This window comes from Octopus sinensis, linkage group LG7, assembly GCF_006345805.1.
Source record: "Octopus sinensis linkage group LG7, ASM634580v1, whole genome shotgun sequence".
Taxonomy (NCBI): Eukaryota; Metazoa; Mollusca; class Cephalopoda; order Octopoda; family Octopodidae; genus Octopus; species Octopus sinensis.
The window spans coordinates 7,442,419-7,462,238 of NC_043003.1; the positions used below are offsets into that span (position 1 = coordinate 7,442,419).

At 38.0% G+C, this 19,820-nt stretch overlaps 1 protein-coding gene across 1 annotated transcript in view; it reads right to left on the bottom strand.

The window, feature by feature from the left end:
• The window catches only part of LOC115213824 (cytosolic non-specific dipeptidase), a 36,421-nt gene extending 17,073 nt beyond the window's left edge, over positions 1 to 19,348 (bottom strand). The window contains exons 1-7 of the mRNA XM_029782717.2: positions 19,200 to 19,348; positions 10,312 to 10,435; positions 8,480 to 8,650; positions 5,515 to 5,595; positions 4,249 to 4,323; positions 4,029 to 4,109; positions 1,903 to 1,976 (exon numbers count right to left, since the gene is read on the bottom strand). Of these exons, the coding sequence (XP_029638577.1) occupies positions 1,903 to 1,976; positions 4,029 to 4,109; positions 4,249 to 4,323; positions 5,515 to 5,595; positions 8,480 to 8,650; positions 10,312 to 10,435; positions 19,200 to 19,216 (623 nt within the window). The 5' untranslated portion in view covers positions 19,217 to 19,348. The remainder of the gene's footprint in view (positions 1 to 1,902; positions 1,977 to 4,028; positions 4,110 to 4,248; positions 4,324 to 5,514; positions 5,596 to 8,479; positions 8,651 to 10,311; positions 10,436 to 19,199) is intronic.
• Positions 19,349 to 19,820: the final 472 nt, after the last annotated feature.

Below are 19,820 nucleotides of genomic sequence, written 5' to 3' on the forward strand. Positions count from 1 at the left end.
AGTATGAAATATTGCCGTTTTAATTTATTGGCATCACTAATTCCCATGGTACAGATAAATATCCTATTTTCTTTACTCTATAAACTAGATTATTTTGTCAATGTAAGAAAAATTTCTGAAATTTGATCTGATTGAACCAAAGATAACATTTTCATATTCTAACATCAAACTTAATGCTCTGGTATTTACATCAGTCTTCTGTGAAATTTTACCAAATTGGGTGCTAGTATATAGACAATTATAGTTTAGTAACATAAAAATAACAATTTAATCGTGATGGAATCTTCAGATTCCATTACTCTGTGAAGAGTAATGCTAATCTTCCCAACAAGTCTGGGTGAATTACAATTACCTGGCATCTCTATCAGGATCAGTGTCATTACATAATTAATTACTCAGACACATTCAACACTTCAAAAGCAAACTTGTTACAAATGACAAGTTCTTAAAATATATACTCTTCACAAGAGCATTACCATCTTTTGAGAAACGGTTATCAGTTATTTCACAAACTTAGAAACTACATATCATCATTATCATTTAATGTCCATTTTCCATGCTGGCATGGGTTGGACGATTAGCAAGCCAGAGGGCTGCACCAGGCTCCAACTGTCTGTTTTGCCACAGTTTCTACAGCTGGATGCCCTTCTTATTGCCAACCACTTTACAGAGTGCACTAGGTGCCTTGTTTACGTGGCACCAGTATCAGTGCTTTATACATGGCAACAGCACATATAAGTTGTTTATTCTTTGAATAAATTTTACTAATGGATATTAACCCATTTGTTATCAACCCGGCTGAAACCACCTCCGACTCTGTAGTACAAATATCTTTATTTCAAAAGTTATGAATTAAAAATCTTCCACCAAACCTTAGTCACAGTTTATGTTCCTAACACTAGCTGAATGATAACTAAGTTATTTTACAAAATACTTTGTTATATTTAAAATAACTGAAAGAAACACAGAGCATCTCAACAGAAATATGGTAACAAAAGGGTTAAAATATATAATAGACAATTCTTAACCTTTTAGATACCAACCCAGCTGAAACTGGTTCTGGCTCTGTAGTACAAATGTCTTGTTTTCAGAAGTTCTGAATTAAAATCTTCCACCAAACCTTAGTCACAGTTTATGTTCCTAACACTAGCTTAATGATAACTAAGTTATTTTACTAAATTCTTTGTTATATTTAAAATAACTGAAAGAAACACAGAACATCTCAAAATAAATACAGTAACAAAAAAGGGTTAAATGATAATGATGATGATGATGGTAATGACAAAATTCTAATATTAGTTATTCATTAATTAAAAACAACCTGAATCTTACTGAATCTATGGCCTAGATCAAAGCATCTCTACCTATTTATTTATTTTGAAAAATATCAATAGCTAATAACTGATGAATCTATCACAAAGACATTCTACTGCATCAAAGGGTTTTGAGAAATTTTGTCATAGATATCTTTGCTGCAGGAATATTCACAGTAAGAAATATTACTGGAGGAAAATTCACCGACATATATTGCGATACAATCCATAACATAAGGTACATTATTCGCACAGCATTGCATGGAATTTTCATTGATTTTAAATGACTTCACCATATTTTTGTAATGTTGGACATTGAATAAAGATTTGCTCATTTAATGCTTTTATGAACCTTTTTATCATTCTTTTTCAAAAAATGCTGATAAAATATGCTTTGTCATTGCCCCTATGGTGAATTTTCTTGGTGTAAATTTTCTTACAGCAAATTTTCCCACGGCTAAAATGTTTACAGAAAACTTTTGCATCATATGAATCTAATTTTGTTAATCATAAGCAAGTAAATCTCATTTTACTAGTTAAAATTACATAATTAATTAATATTTAAAAAAAAATTTTTTTTAATCCTTACCGAAGTCCATAAGTCAAGCAGGGTTTATTCTTTCCAAGCCAGTAATTATCAGAGATACAGACGTAATCAATATCCTACAAATGGAAGAGAAACATGTTACCATGCAGGAAAAGACCGATATCAAAGACCTATCCGGTTCTGGGTTGTTCTAAAAAAATCCCCATCAAAATGGAATAGCCCCAACTTATTTGGCTTTCCAGATCTGAAACTCAGCTTTTTCGACCCCCCAATTTTCCCCATAAATTTCTTTATAATAGTAATCTATGTCATTTGAAAGGTATTTATATAAAATTTCATCAAAAGATATCCATTTTCCTGAAACTTATGACAGAAAAAATTCAGATTGTGTGAATTTTCCAAAACTCCCCTCCCTACCCCTTCGAAAAAATTCCTTCTCATAAATCCCTATATACTCTGAATCCACAGCATCTAAGTGGTATTCGTTAAAAAGTCTCTATTTTTCTGGAAGTTATGAGGCAACAAAGTCAGGAGTGAGGTACACAGCTGTAGGTTTGCCAACAAAACTCTACCGGGTGTTCACAGTAAAGGGCAATAACTCCAGTTGCGCTGCTTAAATTAGTGGAAACAAACCTCAAAAAATCCCGTATCTCGGGAAGCCGTGGTCCAATTTACACAAAATTTGTTTTATGCCATTTATATTCTCATTACAAGGGTACTTTATACTTTCAGAGTATTTTCCCATTATGCACCGGTTTGGCTGTATTAAATTATAGTCAAGCACACAGTTTTAGTGACAGACAGAAAGATATACTGTCTGATCTGAGTTACATCACCTATTGTATACTCTTTTACTTGTTTCAGTCATTTGACTGTTGCCATGCTGGATCACCGCCTTTAGTCGAGCAAATCGATCCCATGACTTATTCTTTGTAAGCCTAGTACTTATTCTATCGGTCTCTTTTGCCAAACCGCTAAGTTATGGGGACAAACACAGACACACAAACGTATACAAACCACACACACATACATATATATATATATGCTAGCATGGAAAGCGGACGTTAAACGATGTATATATATATATATATACACTTCTTTCAGTTTCCATCAACCAAATCCACTCACAAGGCATTGGTCAGCCCAAGGCTATAGTAGAAGACTCTTGCCCAAGGTGCCACGCAGTGGGACTGAACCTGGAACCATGTGGTTCGTAAGCAAGCTACTTACCACACAGCCACTACTACGCCTATGTTATTTATTTACTTCTATACATTGGTCTGTGTCAAATGTATGAAATATAGTAACAACACAATCCATGCTGCTGCACTGGAATGTTGATTTATTTACTGAAAAGACAACATTTCATTCAGCCGATACTCTTAGTCATATTTACCAAACTACATGCATAGCTCTTTTTACTCCTTTACTTGTTTCAGTGATTTGACTGTGGCCATGCTGGAGCACTGCCTTTAGTCGAGCAAATCGACCCCAGGACTTATTCTTTGTAAGAGTAGTACTTATTCTATCGGTCCCTTTTGCCGAACCGCTAAGTTACGAGGACGCAATCACCAGCATCGGTTGTCAAGCGATGTTGGAGGGGACAAACACAGACACACAAACACGCACACACACATATATATATATACGACGGGCTTCTTTCAGTTTCCGTCTACCAAATCCACTTACAAGGCTTTGGTTGGCCTGAGGCTATAGTAGAAGACACTTGTCCAAGGTACCACGCAGTGGGACTGAACCCGGAACCATGTGGTTGGTAAGCAAGCTAACTTACCACACAGCCACTCCTCTTCATTTGTCATTTCCAAATCAGCCAGAATCAAATCAATTCTATAAATGTTTCCCCAGTGCAACATAAAATCAACCAAGCGTATCAGACTGTTTACTAATCTCTACATATCTGTTTAGTTTTTAACCAGTTCTTATCTACTATTTAAGCTTAACTCTATGTGTGTGTGTGTGTGTGTGTGTGTCTGTGTTAGAGTCAGTAAAAATATTGCGGCAATAAAAAATATATAAAACTGCTAAAAATAACAAACAGGGATAAAAAAAATAGTCTGAGATAAACTTAAAAATTTGAAGGAAATTACTAGAAGCCAAGTTGGAAAACAGGTGGTGGGGGATATGGAATAGGAAAACCATTTCCTTACCTTCAAAAAAGAATCTTTCTTTGACATCAACAGGTCTGCAAGACCAACAGAATCAGATTCTTCCATGCCTTCAAACACAAACTGGAAACAAACAAACAAACAAACAAAAAAAGTAGTTATTAAGAACAGCAATACATATCAATGACAGAATAGAAGGAATAAAGGTGGATTAAAGTTTAATTAAGGTGTGAAGAAAAAAAAAAAAGAATTAATGTCTTACTTTTAAATTGACAGGAATGTCAATTTTCTGATTTTGGAATGCTTCAATAGTATTCAACCAACCAAGAACTGGTCCCTGAAATTATAAAGAAATATATACATATTAACCCATTAGCATTTAAACCGGCCATATCCGGCCAAAAATATTCTCCCTGTTTTATGTTCAAACTAGCCCTATCTGATCTCTCACACCAACCCTACAATATTGTTTTAAAAATTAACAGCTACCTCATCAAAATCTCATGGCTACAAGATAATGCATGATTAGTTCAAAACAATGTGGATGAAGAAGCATTAATTTTGGCAGAATAATGTGAACATTAAAGGGTTAAAGAATATACAACAATTCAAAAAGTAAAATGGTTCCGGGTTGGAGGAGGAGGAATAATTATTATTATTAATAATAATAATAATAATAATAATAATCATCATCATCATCATCACCACCACCACTATCATTTAATGTCTGGTTTCCATGCTGGCATGGGTTGGACACTTTGACAGAAGCTGGCCAGGCAGGAACCTGTACCAGACTTCTGTGTCTGTTTTGGTATGATTTTTACAGCTGGATGCCCTTCTAACATCAACCACCCAACAAGGGGAAAATATCATCTCCCACAGACTGTGGTTAACAAATTGCTTTGTGAGTGGAGACTGGTCAATGGAGACCATTTGGAAGCTCATCATGTGTATGAATGTATGTTGCCATCTACATGCTGACAAATGCACACACACACACACACTGTAAGTTAGCAAGGCTGATAAATCAGTGGATTAAACAAAAATACCTAGTGGTATTTAGTCCGTTAAGTTAATGCACCCTGTGAAAGTGCATGGCTTAGTGGTCAAAGGCATTTGGCTCACAATCATAAGGCTGTGAGTTCGATTTTCCTGGTGGCACATTGCTTCCTTGAGCAAGACACTTAACTTTCACATTGCTTCAGTCCATTCAGCCAGCAACAATGAGCTGTACTTGTAATCTAAAAGGAACCAGCCTTCTCACATCCTCTGTCACACTGAATCTCCTTGACAACTACATTAAGGGTTCCATACAATTTTTTTGTCTACCAAATCCACTCACAAGACATCGGTTGGTCCAGTTCTAAGGAAAAAAAAACACTTGCCCAAGGTGCTCTGCAGTGAAATTGAACCTGATACCAGGTTGACGGGAAGCAAACTTCTCAACCAACTCAACCATGCCTGCACCTGTTTTTTTTTTTTTATTTCCCACAAATTCACTCATCCAGAAATGAAGTACCCAGCTTACCTTATCATCAGTTGAGCCTCTTCCATATAACTTGCCATCAATTTCTGTTAAAACAAATGGTTCTGTATCCCAGCCATCGGACTAAAAAAGAGAAAAAAAATCACTAATTTAGTAATTATTCAATTTCAAACAATGAAGTCATAACATAATTTACATTTGACGGATATTTGTCCTTATCTTGTTTGTTGTTAACACAACGTTTCAGCTGATATACCCTCCGGCCTTCATCAGGTGTCTTGGGGAAATTTTGAACTTGGGTTCTCATTCCTAAGGTACTTTTCAATGTTTTTAATCATTATCATTATTATCATTATTATTCAGGTCACTGCCTAGAATCAAACTACGGGCATATGGTGTAGTGGTTAAGAGCGCAGGCTACTAACCCCATGATTCCGAGTTCGATCTAGGCAGTGACCTGAATAATAATAATAACATTGAAAAATACCTTAGGAAGGAGAACCCAAGTTCGAAATTTCCCCAAGACATCTGATGAAGCCTGGAGAGTATATCAGCCAAAACGTGTTAACAACAAACAAGATGAGGACAAATATCTGTCAAATGTGAATAATGTAAATAATTTCTCATCTCTCAAATATAGAACTGAATGAAGTCATAAATTAAACAGAGAAAATCAGTAACACAGCAGAACTCTGTTCATTCATCACCTTCATTGTTTAACATCCATTTTTCCCTGCTTCCATTGATCAGACGGAATTTGCTGAGCCAGATTTTCTACAGCTGGATGCGCTTGAGAGGTAATAGTTTCGCATGACTAGATACGTTTCCATGGAAGATTTGAAACGAAAGACACTGCTTATGTAACTGTGACACTCGTTTACAACTATCATGCAAGGACACATTCACAGACACACACGAGAGGTTTCTTTCAGTTTCCATCTACCAAATCCACTCACAAGGCTTTGGTCAGCCAAGGGCTACAGAAGACACTGGTCCACGGTGCCCCGCAATGAAACAGAACCTGAAACCATGCTGTTAGGAAGCAAACTTCTTCACACAGCCATGCCCGCACCTACATAAAAACACGCAAATTTTCATTAACTGGCGTTAAGTCATCGAATTGCTTGTGTTGATAAGACTAACTCTTTCCTCGTATAGAATATTTCCTTCCTGTTCTTCGTTCCCAGTAAGAAACAGGCTTCAAGCAGAAGCAACGAGCTTTCACTGAGTTTGTGATGAAGGCGGATAGCATAAACGACAGTGGAGGCGCAATGGCCCAGTGGTTAGGGCAGTGGACTCGCGGTCGGAGGGTCGCGGTTTCGATTCCCAGGGCATTGTGTGTTTATTGAGCGAAAACACCTAAAAGCTCCACAAGGCTCCGGCAGGGGTTGGTGGCGACCCCTGTTGTACTCTTTCGCTCCAACTTTCTCTCACTCTTTCTTCCTGTTTCTTGTCCCCGACTTCCTATGCGACCGCCGAGCCTGGATGCACATTCATCCATCCATCGATGCTCTCGGTGTCGGGGGTTGACCTGCTTTCTCTTCTGCGGGTCTTACGAATAGCAAAGGACCACGTTTCGGACTTCTCCCACTACAGGGACGAAGACCACTTCGCTCAACAACAAAAGCAATGTGCACAGATAGATGAAAAATTTCAAAAGTACCCGCATTGAAGAAAAGCCAGTTAAAGGGAGACAATCCACTGCGATCACTGACCTGAATCACCAGCGAGGGGAAAAATTGATTTGCACGGAGAGAACTGAACTTTGGTCACAATGCTTTACGGAAGATGGCAGAAGACTCTAGAAATCGAAGAGTGTACGATGCAAAGTGAGTACCATGCAGCTAAAACCGAATTTGAGGAAGAGAAAGGTGGGAGTCTGCTCTGATCTGTCTGGAAATGTTTCAAGTGAACAAAAACACTTTTTTTTTACCTGATCTGGTGACAGGGAATGAAACATGAGCATATCTTTATCACCTGAACATAAAGGCTTTGTCCCTGGAATGGTATCACACCTCTTCTCCAAGGTTTAAGAATTTCAAGAGCCAGCAATTGGCACAGAAAGTCATAGTGGCTGTCATTTTGGATGAAAAGGTGTCAGTTTCCTTGATTTTCAGGAACATGGCTTCATCGTGAACAAAGGACAGTGTGTTGAGGCTTAGAGAAGCCACGAGGAAGAAGAGAACGAACAAGAACCAGGAAAACAATATTTACTATGGCGATGTGCAACCACACGTCTTTGGTGAGAAATCAAGCAATCGGTGAATTGGGCTTGTCAGTGGTTTCTTTGTCCAGTGCCTTTCTGACTTTCACTGCTCAATCAAACCAAAGACAGTCTCAGTCTTGGGGACAAAATGAAAGTAGCTTTGGAAAAGTGAACACAACTGTACATGTCTAAATCATTTGTGACATGTAAAAAGCACCATTGAAACGTGATCATTACCAGCGTCACCTTACTGGCACTTGTGCCGGTGGCATGTGAAAAACATTCGAGTGAGGTCATTGCCAGTGTCGCTGGGCTGGCTGTTGTGCAGGTGGCATGTAAAAAACACCACTTGAGCGTGGCCGTTGCCAGTACCGCATGACTGGCCCTCGTGCCGGTGGCACATAAAAGCACCCGCTACACTCTCAGAGTGGTTGGCATTAGGAAGGGCATCCAGCTGTAGAAACTCTTCCAGATCAGATTGGAGCCTGGTGCAGCTATCTGGTTTGCCAGTCCTCAGTCAAATCGTCCAACCCATGCCAGCATGGAAAGCGGACGTTAAACTATGATAATGATGATGAGATTCAAGAGATAGGTTCACCACCACCACCACCATATATAATGTCCATTTTCCATGCTGGCATGGATTGGACAGTCTATCAGGAGCTTTCCAGACTCCAATTCTCTGTTGTGGCATAGCTTCTATGGCTCGATGTCCTTCCTGACCCTAACCCCTTTACAGTGTGCTGGGTGGCATAAAATAAAGATTAACAGAAATAAACTAAAATAAAACACGTCACAAACCTTATTGGCTGGTTGTACATCAAGATGTCCATACACTACCAAGGTTTTCTTTTTAGGATCGTTACCAAGTTGTCCAAAAATCACAGGAGGAAGTTTAAGGACTTCTGAGGATGGGTGGACATGGTCTCCAAGTTCCAGTAATTCAGTTTGAATGTTGAGTTTTTCCATTTCCTTTCAAAGAAAATACAACACATCATTACATTAAAAAACCTTTATGGTTGGAAAATACAGAAGTTCAATAGTTAGGTCTTGTACCGTATGTATATGATTGTGTGAAGGCAAAGTCACATTTTTCTAACAGGAGGAAAGTGAGAATATTTAACCATTTAGCATTCAGATTTCTGTCAAATATAATGTTTATTTAATTTATGTTCTGCTGTGTCTCGGAAGAGTCATTTTCTTTTTGTGCCTTATAATTTAACACACTCACCGGTAAAATTTCCACTTATTTTTTAATTTATGTTCTTTTATTCTTTTTTTTTTGCTTCTGTCATTTGACTTTGGCCATGCTGGAGCACTGCCTTTAGTTGAGCATTTCAACATACGACTGTTTTATTCACTACAGACAATTGCCTTAACAACAACAGCAATAATTCTCTCAAATTTCCCAGGACTTATTCTTTGTAAGCCTAATATTTATTCTATTGGTCTCTATTGCTGAACTGCTAAATAGTGGGGATGTAAACACACCAGCATCGGTTGTCAAGCGATGGTAGGGGACAAACACAGACACACACATATATATCTATGACGGGCTTCTTTCAGTCTTTGTCTACCAAATCCACTCACAAGGCTTTCGTTGGCCTGAAGCTTTAGTAGAAGACACTTGCCCAAGGTGCTACAAAGTGGCAGTGAACCTGGAAGCATGTGGTTGGGAAGCAAGCTACTAACCATACAGCCTTGTATTGTTTTGAATTATTCATTCTCTTTGTGGTTTCAAGGTTTCAATGATGTGGTTGTTTATTTTTCGAATGACATTGTAGGGTAGGTGTGAGAGGCCGGATCTGGCCAGTTTCGAATATAAAACAGGTAGAATATTTTGGTAGGATACAGCTGGCTTAAACGCTAAAGAGCCAAGATGTGAACCATGTTTTTTTATCCTCACAGATACTGAGACAAATTAATCAATAGTAAAGTAAAAATGAAATATTTTCTTCAGATTTGCAGAATTAAGAAATCAGTGTAATGTGCCAAGCCTCATCAGCCACCACCCCGGTGTCCTCCCTGTGTCCAGGAGTCAGCTTATCAAGGATCTCCATTTCCCCCTCTGTTTTGCAAACTCATACAATTAGCCAAGTTCCTGTTTCTAGTCCATTCTTTGATCTCATCTGTCCACAAACCTCTCTAACACTTTGCTCTCTTCCCCTTCACATTTCTCATTAGAATGGTCTTGGGAAACAACTCATTGCACAATGTACACCCAGAATATAATAGTTTTACTGACTCGGGTGTATCTGGACTCAGTTTTTCTAGTCTCGCAGCATTTGTCACTTTGTATTTCTAGCTTATTTCTGTTCATTAATTTTCTATTAGATGTTTAGCCTAAAGAAAACTATAAGAGTAGAAAAAAAAAACCCAAACAAACATAGATTCATTTAAAATGAATAATTATTAATCTAACTACCTCTATTTTCTTGAAAATATATATATAAACCCTGGTTTATCCAATTACCTTACAGCTGAATATTAAATGTAATTTTCAGCAGGATTGAACCAAAAACCACATGGTTAGAAAGCAAGCTTTTCAACCACACAGCCATGACTGTTTAGCCTAAATAACACTAAAAATGATAAAAAAGTAATATAAATTTATTAAAAATAATTTCTCTTACGGCTTTAGTCCATTCAACCATTCTTCTAACTTCTGGCCTCAGTTTCACAGACCCAGACACACTTGGAATGGCCACAGCAGTGCCAAGCCGTTTGATAAAACGGTCAGCATTATCATCAATGTACCTGAATAAGAAATTAAACAATATATTAATGATTCTTTGAAGGTAAACAAACATACATATAAATTTTCATCCCAAGATTACATTTACTGTCAGGAAATGGTCATGGCCCTAAGCTTCTTACAGAAAAATGTGGACTGAATATATATATATATAGATATATATAATATTTAATATTTTATATTCAACATTTCATCTATTCAATAAGACAATACTTCATTTCATTTTACTATATATATATATTATTTATACTATATATTCTATATTCTTCATTAATATTATAAAGAATATAAATAAAACATAAAAAACAGAGTTGGAATTTCTTTGAATAATATATATCCCTCTACACACAATCATACAAACCCCTTATTTATATTATATATATATATATATATATATATATATATATATATATAAAGGCAGCGGGCTGGCAGAATCGTTAGCACACCGGGTGCTTTGTGGTATTTTGTCTATACACACACACTGACTAACTCAATTTTATAAATATAGATAGATATTGTCAGTGGATCACATGTCCAAAAGAGATGCTTGACAACTGATGCTGGTGTGTTTATATCCCTATAATTTAGTAGTTCAGCAATATGGACCAATAGAATAAGTACTAGGCTTACAAAGAATAGGTCTTGGGATCGATTTGTTCGACTAAAGGCAGTGCTTCAGCATGGCCAAAGTCAAATGACAGAAGCAAAAAAAAAAGGCAGTAATGTATTTACCTGATATATGCCTCCAGCCACTGGAGTCTGTGAAATCATTGATAAAGCTAAGCGCTTTATGGATGTGAAACCATTGGTCACTCTATGACCAGACATATTTAACTTCATGTAAAAATATATAAATATGTATTTATATTCATTTACTATTTTTCAGTCATTTGACTGCGGCTGTGCTGGGGCATCACCTCGAAGGGGACCCAATGGACAACTAAGCATGCAGAAGTATGTGGGGGCAATGGAAGGCCTCTTCAGAACTCGTTTTAATAACCACAAGTCCTCCTTCAACATCCCAGAGAGATGTGATGCCACAGCTCTAGCCAAACACATCTGGGCTTTGAAAGAAAGTACCACAGAGTACAGCATAAACTGGAAGAGCTTAGAAAATTGAAAACTGTACTTCAATAGCAGTAGGAACTGCAGAATATGCCTGTCTGCGAAGAGAGCAATTTTAAAAGGTACCCAATGCCAAGATGTCTACCTGAACAGCAGGAGTGAGGTGTTTAATCTGTATCCGCATGAAAGGAAGTACATCCTCTTGTACCTGCACGTCCCACGATGACTGCAACCACAGGTCACCTGCCTTGACCCTCTGCTAATGACCTTCCACCTAATGCCCTCGGGCCCGGCAAAAAGAGTTTGATCAAAGCACACACCAATGCACCCATGTACACACATATACACCCCTATAAGGTGGACACCCCACAATGTGTCTCCCACCAACCCCAACGCATACCCTTACACACGAATAGTACCCTCTCCCACACACACTAACATAAAAAATCCCTCATGACTGTATCCTTTACAGAAAGAAAACAGACCCATGAACACAGGTATATATACCTATACCCCCTGAAAAAATTATGTATATGACATCACTACACACACCCCCACAGAATCATCATATTAATAATACACACCTCCTCCACTTCAAGATAACTCTTACTGGCTTCACAGCATACCAAACCAAGGGACATAACTCCTAACCTACCCCACCCCACCAGGCCCATTTTTGCTTCACCACCTTTTTTCACAGCAGCCACTGACCAGTTGTGCTAATCCACCTCCAATGATAGAAAGCAGTCACCATATTCTCTTCCATATCGGTTAACCCTGATGAGTGTAAAGTTTTATAATCAGATTGTTGCCTAACACTGCATTGTATTCTTTACACAAAACCAATTGGTAAGATCAGCCGTGATGAACATTTAATAAATATACATTTTGGATTATATATATATATATATACACACACCCAAACAATAACAGATTACATATGCTGAAAAAAGAATAATTGCAATTAGACATGTAATTTGGGGCCATGGTAATTAGACCACACCAATTTGAAACTATTTAACAATTTAATTAGACCACACCAATTTGAAAGCATTTAACGAACCTATCCTGAGCTATTCGTACTGAGTATGTATCTTTGTATCATATGTATCTTTATGTATCATAATGAAATTATTTTCCCTAATTACTGTAAATCCTCAAGTATAATCCGCATTTTCCCCCAAAAATTTAAAGGTCAAAATCCCTAGTGCGTACTATATACGAGGTTAAAAATGAAAATTATTTTCTAAGCAATGTCCAAGTCTCTATTTGCTGTCCGGCAATCGTTATTCAGACACATTTTGTGATGTCGGGTGCGAAAATACCTTAAGCTAAGCCTGAAAGCAATGAAGTCATAAAAGAATCATCCATAACTTGCAGTAAACAACATTTATTAAACGTTATTACTGTTATTTCTTTATTTTCTGCAAACAAAAGGCACAAAAAAGCTACACATTTGCATTATGTTATATATACAATAATAAAGGACGTTACCGTATACATTTTACAAATCAAGGACATTATATAGACCTCCTTGACTCAGGTTAGAGAAGGGGTGCGTATTATACACAAGGTTTAGATTTTTCAGAGGTACAGCCCCCTAAAAATCCCCTGCGTATTATACTCAAGGGTGGACTATACTCGAGGATTTATGGTACACAGTTAATACTGAGGTAACAGAATGCTTTTCGACCACATGCTTCTGGGTTCAATCCCACCGCATCACACCTTGAGCAAGTGTCTTCTACCATAGAGTCACACTGACCAAAGCCTTGTGAGAGGATTTCTTAGACGGAAATTGAAAGAAGCCCAATGTGAGTGTGTGTGTCTTTGTCTTGATATTGCGTGATTGTGGTAAATGAATCTCATTTCTTTCCAATATTCTACAAGAACACATCTGGCTGTGAGGACAAACACAAATAAAGACACACACACATATTGCATCTTCCAGCCCGTGACTCCTTGCTCAGCCACATTTCAAACTTCCTACTTAACTAAGACTTTGGTTTTTGCTAGATTGACTCTAAGGCCCTTCAATTCTAGACCTTGCTTCCACACCTGAAACTTCATCTCTAGTTCTGGTAGTGACTCACTTATCAGAGCAAGGTCATCAGCATAGAGAAGCTCCCAGGAGCAGCTTGTCTTGAATTCTTCTGTTATTACCTGGAAGACTATGATGAATAGGAAGGGGGCTGAGAACTGATCCTTGGTGAACCCCTACTTCTACCCAGAATTCTTCACTATAGTCGTTATCAATCCTCACCTTACTGACAGCATCCCTGTACAGGGCTTGTACAGCTCTCACCAACCATTCATCTATCCCTAGTTTCTGCATTGAGGACCAGATAAGGGATCGGGGGACCCTATCAAAGGCTTTCTCCATGTCAACAAAAGCCAAATACTGAAGTTTATCCTTGGCTAGGAATTTCTCCTGCAGCTGTCTTACCAGAAATATAGCATCAGTGGTACTTATCCCCGACACAAACCCAAATTGCATCTCGTCTAAACTAACTCTCTCCCTAATTAGTTGGGCTATGACCCTCTCCATGACTTTCATCATCTGATCCAACAATTTGATCTCTCTCTTATTATTCCTATCTACCTTTGTAGCAGTTAACCATGGGGCTGCTACACCAGTCATTGGGTATGACTCCTTTACGGTTAACTATTCGGGTGACGAGACTATAGTCTACACTGCCAGATATTTCAAGCTTCTCAGCAGTGATTCCTGATGGTCCAGGGGCTTTCCCTGACTTCAAAGGAATTATGGAACTAAATATTTACTGGCGCAGACATAGCTGTGTGGGTAAGAAGTTTGCTTTGTAACATTTTGGTTATGGGTTCAGTCCTACCGCATGACACCTTGGGCAAGTGTTTTCTACCACAACTGTAGTACCAACCAGTGCCTTGTGAGTGAATTTGGTTGACAGAAACTGTGTGGAAGCCTGATGTATGTATATGTGTGTTGACAACTGGTGCTGGTTTGTTTATGTCCCTATAACATAGCGGTTCGTCAAAAGTGACCGATGAAATATGTACCAGATTTAAAAATAAATAGTGGGGGCCAATATGTTCTACTAAAACCGTTCGCTGATAGAAACAAGTAAGAAATTAAAAGACATAAGTAGGACAAAATAATGTTTGTTTTCTATCGTTTCAATAATAAAAAAAAAGGTGCGGTTTCTGATTTAGGAACAAGGTCAGTGGTTTTGAGGGGAGGAAATTAAATGAGACCGACAGGTACTAATGGGATACAAACTAAATAAAAGAGTTAAAATTACGAAACGCCTTAAACTTATTTAGTTTATAATTATTTCTATCATATATTACAATATAATAAATATTTTGTAAAAAAAAAACTAGATTAAAAACAACCAAGAATTCACAGAGGATATTGTCGGGCCACTTGTATCGGTACGTCAATATTTCGGGACCCCTAAGGCGGCAAGCTGGCAGAAACGTTAGCACGCCGGGCGAAATACTTGGTGGTATTTCGTCTGTCTTAAAGTTTTGAGTTCAAATTCCGTCGAGGTTGACTTTGTCTTTCATCGTTTCGGGATCGATAAATTAAGTACCAGTTGCGTATTGGAGTCGATCTAATCGACTAGGCCCCTCCCACAAAATTTCGGGCCTTGTGCCTAGAGTAGAAAAGAATATTTCGGGACCCTTAAGGCGACAAGCTGGTAGAAATGTTAGCACGCCGGGCGGAAGTCTTGCCGCAAAATGCTTAGCAGTATTTCGTCTGTCTTTACTTTCTGAGTTCAAATTCCGCCGAGGTTGACTTTGCCTTTCATCGTTTCGGGGTCGATAAATTAAGTACCAGTTGCGTACTGGGTCACTCTAATCGACTGTCCCCAACTCACTAAAAATTTCAGGCCTTGTGACTAGAGTAGAAAAGAACATTTCGGGATCCTTGTATCCCACTAGTACCGACCAATAACCTTCAGAGGAATAAAAAGCAGAGTTGACCTCGGTGCGATTTGAACTCAGAACATAAAGAACTGGAAGAGATATTACAAAGCACTTTTCCGATACCACGTCGAGAAAGTACCGACCACAGTCAGTAAATGAACTTTAAAACTTTAGATCTCTTACATCAAAACTAAAATCACGTGGTTCTTTGCATGTGATTGCCAACACGCTGATCACAAGTGTCTTTTGACCTCAATTTTAAACCCTACAGCCTAGGAGTGGTAGCAGTGGTGGCCATCGACCCCTTCATGGAATCCTTGACCCCTCATCGACCACCAGGCATGTACAAGAAAATAAATAATAATAAAGTGGATGTGCATTTATTGAACCCCTTGAATAATCCCATCGAACCTAACGCCAGGACAAAATTTATCATGTTTACTCTCAACCGAAGTTGATGGGATTATATTCTCTTCTACTCTAGGCTCAAGGCCCGAAATTCTGGGGGAGGGGCCCAGTCGATATCGACCACTTTGGAGACCCCCCTGGTCTACATCTTGTGTCAGGCATAAACTCGGTTTCAACCACATTTTTGTTAGTACTGTATCTCTGTTTAGTGCTGAATATCATATATAAAAAAATAAAAACAAGAGTATTGGATACTATATAAGTAGAGATTTTGATTGAGTTAAGTTGTAACTTGCCTTCAGATACTGTGCAAAAACAGGCGAAACTCAGACTGGCAAGCGACCGACCGACTAACATGCATGCATACATCTCTTTTTAATATTTGGCTTAGGCCTAACAATACTAATAGCCTGGTGTTAGAGCTCAATATACATATGCTATAAGCCACAGAAGGGGAGACCCCCTTCGGTCATGAATGACCATGGGATTGCACCTAGAAAGTTACCTTCCCAGGCACAAGTCCGAACAAGGTTGTTTATGGAAGGCCAGCAGTCGCCCATGCATACCGGCCTCCCCTCTCCATACCACTGATGTTATCCAAGGGAAAGGCAAAGGGGCCGATACAGCTTGGCACTTGTGACGTCGCGAGTTAACTGAAGCGACATGAAATAAAGTGTCTTGCTCAAGAACACAACACGCAGCCCGGTCCGGGAATCGAACTCACAACCTCTAATCACTGAACCATGCGCCTTCACATAAGCCACATATATATCTGGCAGAATTCCTACCACAAACATAACAGGATGTGAGCAGGATTCCTAAGCGAAACCAAATCATAATCTAGTTGACTGGTCGTCATGTGCCCTCTTCAAATTCAGTCGTTGACACCATCAACAATAAAACAATCTTTCACTTTGCACTCGAAGGCAAAAATATTTATATCTCCAAAGCTATAATTTTCTTTGATGTATAAAGTAATAATAGACAAAGAAATAACTTGTATAACTCCTGTGAATGAGCCAAGGTAATTTTTTGTTTAGTAAAATAAATTAGCTATTGAGAATTAATATTCAGTAATTTACTATCTTGCTTTCAACATTTATTTCAAACGAGAACACGTAAAGTTCAAAGGTTACCAGTCATGGTTGTTAAACATGAGATAATACTGTTCTACTGACAAGCCTATGATTTAAACCAGTGGTTCTCAAAAACTTTGCAAAGAAATTTACGTTATAGTTTTTTTTCGATCATTCGCGGTCCCCGATAAAATGCAGGATAATCAACATGCAAAAAAATGACACATTCGTGTGCCATAATTTGCGGACTATGAACAGCATTGCCCATAGACCCGCAACCCCGAAAACCACAATTTAATCCAGGCAATGTCCCATTGGGATACAATAAAAGCAATTGAATATATGGGGAATCAGTTGGTTACAAAACAAATGAGAAAGGAAAAATACTGACAGTAAATGCACGATCAACCGTTATACTGACATATTTTCTATCGGTTAATCATACTTGTTGTACAAGTGTGATTAGCAAAAATGAGTGTGTAAGAGTGATGTGGGTTGAGGCCAACGACAAAAAAAAAGGATGATAGCATGCGGAAAATTGAAAAACTTTCAAATTTTTAAACTTGACTATCTCAAGTCACCCCATTTTCACGATACTTCAGTGCCCTTCGTGGTCCCTTAGGGCAGTGCTTCTCAAACTATCTGATGTGGAGCACCGACAGTTCTCTGGCGATCTTATATCGAAATTTTGCCACAAAATGAATATAATAAAAGTTGGCAATTTTTTAAATCTTATATTTATCTTGTAAACAAATAATACAATATTACATAAGCATTTTATAATGTTTCTTTCTTTTCTGGGTTAATGTTTAATAGTAATGTAAACATTAACCGAGGATTATTATGCGAACGACGAATTAGAGCTTAAATAAGCACAAAAAAGTCCCCAAATTCGGTCAAATGTCGAACAACGACCTCCCGTACAAAACAGGGACAATATGCTAGATTCAATGAATATCTACAAAACTTGTAAAGTATCATGTTTTATTGTTTACAAAACAGAATCTACAACAGCAATTAAATCAGTTTAATTGGTGTTAATAATAACAGACTGCCCCTTCGTTGGCTCAAAAATTAATTACACTAAACATGTAATACAATCCGCAAATGTCCACCAAAATGCCAAAGTATGGAGTTTTATATAAAGCATCTCTGTTTATTATTTATAAAATATATTATAAATTGGTTTGCTCATAATTATTTATACTAGATGTGCAGTGGACTCCCCGAATGTATCACAAAAAAGTTGTGTGCTGTTTTCTATCAGTATACCATAAAATATTCCAGGAGTTGACAAGATCTGGCCTCGTAAAATAAAGAACTTGAGATAATTTAGGTGAAACAAAAATTATATTTTGTCAGACTAACGATTATGAATTAAATATTTTATACCATAAAATAATAATTAACTCAGTTTAATTCAACTTAAAAAGAGTCAGTCCTGTAAAATGCCGATTTGCTTTAAAATGGGATGTGTTGCAATTAGCCGATTTTTACGAGGTCCCTTTTGGTTGTTCTGGGAAGTGCTTGGAATCGTACAAATCACAGAACTTTGCCAAAAAGATTCTAGCTGTGAAAAATCTTCATTGTTTATTATTTTTTATGTGTCTCGGTCAGAACCTGGGTAGATTTTCTCAGATACCCTTAAACACATTTAAAAAAGCATTAGATTAAGATACCTTATAAATGTTTGTAATTAACTTTTATCTCGTTAAAAGAAAAAAATTCAATAATTTTTTAATGCGATATTACGGATAAAGGAAAAGGATCAAGGATAAAGGAAAAGATCCCGATATTCAAAACGAAAATATAAAACTGAAGGTTGTTTCTCATAGGGCAACATTAAAGTCAGAGCGCGGTTAAAAAAAAGTCCCAATTAAACGAATAAAGGCAGACCCTGATATAATAATGAATAGCAACTTGCTGGGACAAGGGCTGACCTTGGGACCTAAAAAACATCAAGTGGTTGCTGATATATTAAAAATAGCAGCCAAATCTCTATCGCATTTTATGCTATCATCTTAAAAAACAGAAATTAAGACCGGAGACATTGGACCATGTAAGCCATGTAAACAACGTAAACCAACAAGGGAACCCTTAAGTGGTCGCACATGTAAAAATAGCAGCCAAATCTCTCTCGCAGAAAAAGACCGGGCACCTTAGACGATGTGGTCCTTAGAAAAACGAAACGAAATGGCTATTGCTGGAGAGATGTGATAGTAAGTAAGCTACAATAGATCAGAACAGAACAAACAAAATATAATAATAACATTAGTGGTGATAGTATAACAGCTTATAAACTTACTTGAAGACGCCTTCCATTGTGAACCGAACGGTGAGAAAACTGCGAAGGAATTGCGGAGCGACGGGTGAAAAATGAAAGTGTTGAGGGAGGGAGAGAGAGTAAGAGAGAGAGAGAGAAGAATTATACTCGTGATAAAGAGGGGGGAGTGAGAGAGTGCGAGAAGAACTAAATTGCTGAGAAAGAGATGGTGAGCAATCAATTTATTTGAGAGAGTAAGAAAGTTAGCGTAATCAAATCGCTGAGAGAGAGAGAAGGGGAGAAAAAGAAAGAACAATTAAATTGTCGAGCAAGAGAGAGAGAGAGAATAGTGGTTTCAAATTTTAGCACAGGGTCAGCAAGTTCGAGGGAGTGGGGGGGGGGCTAGTCGATTATGTCGACACCAGTGCGTAACTGGTACTTATTTTATCGGCCCCGAAATGAATGAAAGGCAAAGTCGACCCCGGCGGAATTTGAACTCAGAACACGAAGACGGACGAAATTTCTTTACTACCCATAAGGGGCAAAACACAGAGAGGACAAACAAGGACAGACAAACGGATTATATCGACCCCAGTGCGTAACTGGTACTTATTTAATCGACCCCGAAATGGATGAAAGGCAAAGTCGACCCCGGCGGAATTT